Source organism: Humulus lupulus, chromosome 1 (genome assembly GCF_963169125.1).
Source record: "Humulus lupulus chromosome 1, drHumLupu1.1, whole genome shotgun sequence".
In the NCBI taxonomy this organism is placed as follows: Eukaryota; Viridiplantae; Streptophyta; class Magnoliopsida; order Rosales; family Cannabaceae; genus Humulus; species Humulus lupulus.
In genome coordinates this window covers 272,988,208-272,995,218 of record NC_084793.1, presented here as the reverse complement: position 1 = coordinate 272,995,218, position 7,011 = coordinate 272,988,208, and the positions used below count along the sequence as shown (strand labels likewise).

At 45.8% G+C, this 7,011-nt stretch overlaps 1 protein-coding gene across 1 annotated transcript; it reads right to left on the bottom strand.

The window, feature by feature from the left end:
* Window positions 1–1,928: 1,928 nt before the first annotated feature.
* LOC133833857 (uncharacterized) lies at window positions 1,929–3,567 on the bottom strand. Its single transcript, XM_062263476.1, has 3 exons — window positions 3,403–3,567; window positions 2,784–3,319; window positions 1,929–2,708 (listed from the first exon to the last, which is right to left on the bottom strand). The coding sequence occupies exons 1-3, from the start codon at window positions 3,551–3,553 to the stop codon at window positions 2,124–2,126; spliced, it is 1,272 nt and encodes a 423-aa protein (XP_062119460.1). The 5' UTR covers window positions 3,554–3,567; the 3' UTR covers window positions 1,929–2,123.
* Between the last annotated feature and the right edge of the window lie 3,444 nt (window positions 3,568–7,011).

The window sequence follows — 7,011 nt, the reverse complement described above, 5'->3', positions numbered from 1 at the left end:
ACCATCCTGGATGGAAGGCTATACAGAAGAGGGTATTCCATGCCATTGCTCAGATGCGTGACTCCCCCCGAGGCAAAGAAGATTATTAGAGAAGTTCATGAAGGGTTTTGCGGAGATCATACTGGGGGGCACAGCCTATCCAAGAAAATTATACGCCAAGGATATTTCTGGCCAACCATTAAGACGGATTCTTTCGAGTTCGTGAAAAAATGCGACAAGTGCCAGAGATTCGCCACGATACCCCGAGCTCCACCTTCCGAACTAACCATGTTGACGTCCCCATGGCCTTTTGCGGTATGGGGCATCGACCTCATAGGCTCACTCCCAACTGGCAAAGGAGGAGTAAAGTATGCTGTGGTCGCGGTTGATTACTTCACAAAATGGACGGAGGCTGAACCATTGGCGACCATAACTTCGAAGAAGATCCTGGATTCCGTGGTAAAGAACATCGTATGCCGATATGGAGTGCCAAGAAAGATTGTGTCTGACAACGGAACCCAGTTTGATTGCGACTTATTTTCCAACTTTTGTAACAAGAACGGTATAATAAAGAGCTTTTCGTCAGTGGCTCACCCTCAGGCGAACGGTCAGGTCGAAGCCGTTAATAAAACTCTCAAGAGTTCCTTGAAGAAAAAGTTGGAAGAAGCAAAGGGACGATGGCCTGAGGAATTACCCCAAGTCCTTTGGGGATATAAAACTACAGCTCGGACATCAACTGGGCATACCCCGTTTTCTCTAGCATACGGCTGCGAGGCAATGTTGCCCATTGAGGTCGAAATTCCGACAATTCAAACTCAGATTTACGACCAAAGTTCCAATCATACTCAGCTCGAAGAAACCCTAGACTTGATCGAAGAAAAAAGGGAAGAGGCTCAGCTGAGAAATGCTGCTTACCAGCAACGAACAACAAGATATTTCAATAAAAGGGTCCGAAGTCGAAAGTTCGGAGTAGGAGACCTGATTTTGAGACGAGTATTCTTAGCAACCCGAGATCCAGCAGCAGGAGTACTCGGGCCAAACTGGGAAGGACCATACCAGATAGAATCAGTCATCCGCCCTGGCGTATACAAACTTGCGAGATTAGATGGGAACCTCATACCACGAGCATGGAATGGCGAACACCTTAGACCATATTATCAATAGTGTAGGAAGTGTCGCCCGTAACCATGATTTTCTGTACTTAGTTTGTTTTTGAATTTCAAATAAAGGGTCTACTTTGTTTCACATGTAACTTATTTTTATTTTTGCAATCTCTCTTAATTTAATAACCTATGGTCACACTCATAGGATATTAAGGGGGCAACATTGGTATACATACCTCTAGCTTTAAAAAGAAAAAAAAAATATACAATACAAAAAGTATTTGGATACAACCAAATACGCGAGCTAAGATAGTTCGGACTTAACCGAGTTATCAAAAACAAAAAAGTATTTGGATATAACCAAATACGCGAGTTCAGATAGTTCGGACTTAACCGAGCGAGCTTAGATAGTTCGGACTTAACCGAATTATAAAAAACATTAAGTATTTGGAAATAACCAAGTATGCGGGCTTAGATAGTTCGGACATTACCGAGCTACCAAAAACCAAAAACGTTTGGAATTAACCAGATGTGCAAGCATAACAGGTTTGGAACAAACCAGCCAAATTATCGATCAATGATGAATGGGAGCCTAAACCCGTCACAAAATATGTCGAGATCGAGGCTGGAACATCTTAAAATAGTTTCGAACTCATAACCTCGGAGCTAAGATACTAAGGATGAGAGAAAGTGACTAAAAAGATTAACCAAATCATTCATATTACATGCCATATAAGTACTTTTCAGTTCATGGTTACAGTAATGTCCGACCTTGATAAATAACGAGGTTGGAAACGGATAAATCGAATAAACTATGCATGAATGCATAGAATTTCGAGCCTAAATCCAAACTATGTTTGTATGCATAAATAAACATAACCGGTCCATCAATTATAAAAATATGCAAAATATTTCGAACCAAGAAATGTAAGTATATAAAAGAATAATAAAGGGAATTGTATCAGCCCCGTGGGCACAAGTTGAAATAATTACAGAAATAATGGGACGCAGCCCCGAAAACTGATCTCCCCGAGGTCAGATTCAAAGAAGAGGAGTCTCCTTGGCCTTCTCAGCATCAGTGGCACCGGACCCCTCAGGACGAATAGCATGACTATCCTCCTGAGCTCCCTCCGAAACAGTACTCGGAGTAGCTTTATCCTTCTCGAGCTGGTCAGCCTCTTCCTTCTCGAGCGGGGCATTCCATCGTTCGAGGAAGGACGCCTCGAGGGGACCCAAAAAACTGGTGTCCAGTTCTTCGTTATAGGCCCACATCCGGTACATGGCTGAATCGACCGCCGTTTCCTTCTTTTCTTTGAACTCAGCAGTAAGGCGGGTTTTGATATCCTCCATGAGGTCGAGGGTGACGGCCTTGTCTTCCTCGAGCTTCTTGTTGGTCTCCCGAAGCTGGATGTTGTCTTTCTTCTGCTCCTCGAGTTCGTTTTTCAGCTTTCCGAGCTCCTTGGCCATTTCCTCACGCTCCTTAACCACTGCCTCGAGCTTAGTATTCACTGCCTTCAGGTCGTCATTCGCTTTAAGGTGGAGGTCCCTCTCCTCTTGGGCGAGGGTCCTGCTCGTATGGACCTCGTTGTTCAGCTCGTAATTAAGCTGGGCAGTGAAAGCAAGAGCCTGAAAAAAGGAAGAAACCATCATTAGCCTCGAGACAGCATGAATGTAAGCAAAGGGAATATATAGGATACTTACCGCGGCAGTGTGCTCGATACTCTTCTCGTACAGGACAGTGCGGTCCCGAGTGCCAGTTAGACACTGCCACTGAGGAGCCTCAAAATTGCCGTAGCTCTGGCCAATCCGGGACATTACATCCGAGATCAGCGTAGACCCGTGAGGACCGGCAGCATTATCCACCACATACGAATCCATATGGGTGGAAATAGTTAGCTTCTGGGCTCGGGAAGCAGAAGGTCTTTTGGCGAGCTGGGTAGAAGGCATTTGACCCGCCACAGGAGGTTGGGATTCAACCACGGCAGCGATATCAGTCTGCGAGGCCGGCGCCACCACAGGGACGACGACCTGCGAGGGTGGTATCCTCGTGGGGACGTTAGTCTGGCCAGTCGACGCAGCAGCAGAGCTCGAAGCCGGCGGGGGAGGAGGAGGCGTTTTCCTGGATCTCTTGGAGCTTTTCCCAGGCTGACTGGTTGTCAGTCCCCTTGCCCTGGGGCGCTTGCTCCTCTTGGCACCCGCATTGTCGATGAGGGCGTCGAGGTCGGAGTCCATGTTGCCTGCACAAGTCATCACAGTGAGTCAGTGAAAGAAATGCAAGTTACTCCAACACTATATAGAGTGGTGAAAGAAAAAACCTAACTGGAACTTTCCCCCGAGATCGAGCTTGGGGACCATGAAATTCCCCCGTCTTCAGAAGAGGCGGGGGGAGGGCCTTCCCTATAAGTTGGTGATAACCTCGAAAGGTCCCTATAGTCATTGGTCCCATACTGCACAGCTATCCCATTCCACATCTCGTCTGTGGTATACATAGTGTCATATTTCCTGAGCCCACTATCAAACCTATGGACACAGTCATCTACCCAACTCCATATATAGAAGTGATATCTATCCTGTGGGCACGAGACTAGTCTATTGGGCCTGTGTTTTAATAAAGTGGGAGACCACATTCGCGAAGTAGGAAGGGTTTTACCTCCATCAGAGTCCGAACCCGAGGCTTCATCATTTGCCTCGTTCCCTGACCGCGGACTTCTCGAGCGAATTGGGAGAGGTGTTTTCCTTTTCCTCCTCGGAGGAAGGATGCCTGTGGGCAGGGGCACTTCCTCCCAGCGTTCGTATTTTTTACTGGACCAGTCAGAGGTTGACTGGCCCTGTCCCAACAAGCCACAAGCTCGAAGCTTGTCCTCATGTAACAGAAATGAAAGAGACCTCCTGCCATAAGGGAGTCGGAGCAGGCTCCCTCTGTGCTCCTTCATTGTCTCGTCGGGGGTGGGACGCTGAAAGTTAGCTGAAAGGTGAGATACACTTCAACTAAACATGGATACAAGGGCTAAAGATTTGAGCTCAAAAATAGAAAGTAACGAGAGTACTTACGAATTCGCCTAAACGAACGATGTCGAGACGGGAACAGACCGTCTGTCCAGAAAAAAGCCCTTTTGAAGTCAGGGGGATGGTTCGGAAGGTCTTCAAAGATTTTTGTCTCTTTGGGATAGCTCGAAAGGTAGTAAAAACCATCTCCTCCCCGAGCTCGGGAGGGATTACTCTTCAAACAAAAGAGGTATAAAATCTCTTGGGGTGAAGGTCCTATCCACTCCAGCTCGTGGAATAAGGACCTCAGGGCAGACAGCACCCTGTATGAGTTGGTGTTGAGTTGGAATGGAGCCAACCCAACGAAATCGGTGAAATCTCTGAAAAAGGACTTCAGGGGCAGCAAAGCTCCTGCCTTTAGGTGTTCCTGGCTCCAGGCCGCGTACTTCACACTGGAATCACGGCCCCCAGGAGCGAAGCAGCTCCGTTCATGTCTTGTCGGAGCTCGGCAGTTCAGTGTGTCCAATGAGCTAAGGCCATGAAGGGCCAGGATGTCAGTTATCTGGCCGGAGGTGGTAACCGAGCTCTGGTAGAACTCGGCTTCAAACATCTCCCTCCTAGGCTGCGAAGACGAAGGCTCCGCCATTAAGGAAAACTGAAGTTCCCCCGGATAGTATGCTACCGTGACTTTTAACGCGGGGTCAAGGGGAACTGGCCTAGGTCTGGGGTTCGGCTCCGGATAGATGGCTTCCCGAAGGACCCTTCTCTTCTTTTCGATGACCTCGTCAATCTGGCGGCGATAGTGGGCTCGGATGTCTTCTTGCTCGCGTGCGATCTCGTACTCTTTAATCCGACGCTGGTTCCGGACAAAGACCGATTCCGGGCTCGGAGATTTGGGCTCGTAAGGGATTGCTCGTAATGACCCCCACCGTCTTTCCAGATTCTGTGACATCTAACGAGAAAGAAAAAATGGTGAGGGCCATGCATGCAAGGATCACGAACTCGATAAGATAAGCTCGGATAACTAAGGGCAAGAAACTAAATATTAAGACCCGAGCACGTGTTCCACAGGGAAGAAAAAGAACGTGGATGATTTTTTTGAAAATCCCGAAGTTCAAGGGAAAGAAAGGTGGCGGTTAGCCAGGAAAGGGCTTTTTCGGGTTTCGTGTAATTGTCAAGAATAAGGGTTTTTACCCGAAAACTTGGTGTACAAGAATCATAGCCTAAAATCTTCAAAACCCAGAAAGTTGAAACCACATTCAAACGATTGAATCTGAATATAAACCAGAGACGAACTTCCAGAGTGAAAATCCAGAAAGCCTAAAAACCTATCGGTTCAAACCCTCCTATCGCATCATGCTAATAACGTAAACTAACATACACAGCCAGCACAAAATAAAAGGAACAACAAAAATGGCGTACTTACACAGTAATGGGGAGTGCAGCGAAATCGTCGAGTGGAGAAGAGGTTGCAGGAAAGAACTCACTGAGTCGTACAAACCAGGATTCTTTTGTTTCTTCGGCCTGGAAAACATGCAATGAGCATGAACTGTGGTAAGAGGTTTAGGGAGTGTTTCTTTTTTCTGGTCTGTGGTGAGAAAATGTGAAGAAGACGAAGAGGGAGTCTTGCATAAATAGGTGGGAAAACTGAATTAATCAGGAACGTTGATTGAAATCCTCATCAGATCGAATGGAGGGGAGTCGATGATGAGATAAGCGCTGAAAAGCTGTCAGACGAACGATCGTGGGCATGTTCCCAAGGTACTCAAGTACCTAAAGTGAGCAATACCCATCTGGCACGTGTCCGTTTTTAAGAGAGTGACAGTATGGTTCCCGAAAAAAGTAGTTCAAAAGTTTCCTTCTCTTAGGATTCGAACAAATACTTTTGAGGGGGCAAAATGTTATACCCAGATTTCGAGCCGTAGAAAATATGACCTCGAAAGCTGAGTTCGCATTAAATGGTCTCGTGAGGGTTAAGGGTATGTTCTACGATTGTAAATCGGAGCCTGCAAAGTGTGATACAGATCTCGAATGTGGTGACCTCGAAATGATCTCGATCTCGAAGGATAGCTCTGTGAGCCCCTCATCTTCAGAAGCAACTTCGGAGCAGGGATCTCGAGCTCGATATGCCATCTCGAAAGAAATGTAAGCTCGGGAAGTGTCAGCGGCTCGCACAATGACGTGAAGCCTTGGAGATACGCAATGAATACCTTGAATGTCTACAAGTGTTGTAGATATGGGATATGATCCTCATTTATTAATGTAAATCCCCAAGAATCGTGGGATATTATTTGGTCAGTTATGCGTTTCCTGGTCTTCGGGGACGTTTCCTTTTATATCTGATTATAGGCATTTAAAGCCATTTATTTTATTCACAAAAGAGTAACTACCCAAAATATGTGGGATAGTATTCTGCATCCTTCTCTATAAATAGAGAAGGCATGCACCATTGTAAGGGATCGAATTTCTGATTCTTGAGAGAAAACTCTGGAGAATTCATGCTAAAGGATTGTTCAGAGATAATCTTGAGATTAAGAACAGAGACTCGTGGACTAGGCAGATTTAACTGCTGAACCACGTAAAAACCGCGTGTCTGATTCGTTTGTTTGTTTTAGCCATTGTCTTTAATTGTTTGCGTGCTCTCTTCTTTTATCTGTTGACGAAAAGCGGCGTCAACAAAGTTCAACTGTTAACTCAAGGTAATGAAAGAAAGTGTCCTCATCCTGAAGTTATTGAAAATTCTAGGTACGGTGGTGTAACCACACAAACTACTATCACGTCGTACCTTGCTACAAGATCACGAGAAGCATTTCAAAAGGCTATGAAAGTTATATCAGAGTTGAATGCAGAATTGGAAAAAATGCCATGAGATGAAGAGTTAAAACATCCTCAAAATGATGAAGGAGTATTTCCTAATAATATTTTGGACTCTCAGATTAAAAAA

Excerpts from the sequence above, each read along its gene's own strand:
- LOC133833857 (XM_062263476.1), bottom strand. The coding sequence starts at position 3,553 with ATGTGGAATGGGATAGCTGTGCAGTATGGGACCAATGACTATAGGGAC. Across the intron at positions 3,320-3,402 it reads GATCTCGGGGGAAAGTTCCA|GCAACATGGACTCCGACCTC; the intron begins GTTAGGTTTTTT and ends TGACTTGTGCAG. Across the intron at positions 2,709-2,783 it reads GTATCGAGCACACTGCCGCG|GCTCTTGCTTTCACTGCCCA; the intron begins GTAAGTATCCTA and ends TCCTTTTTTCAG.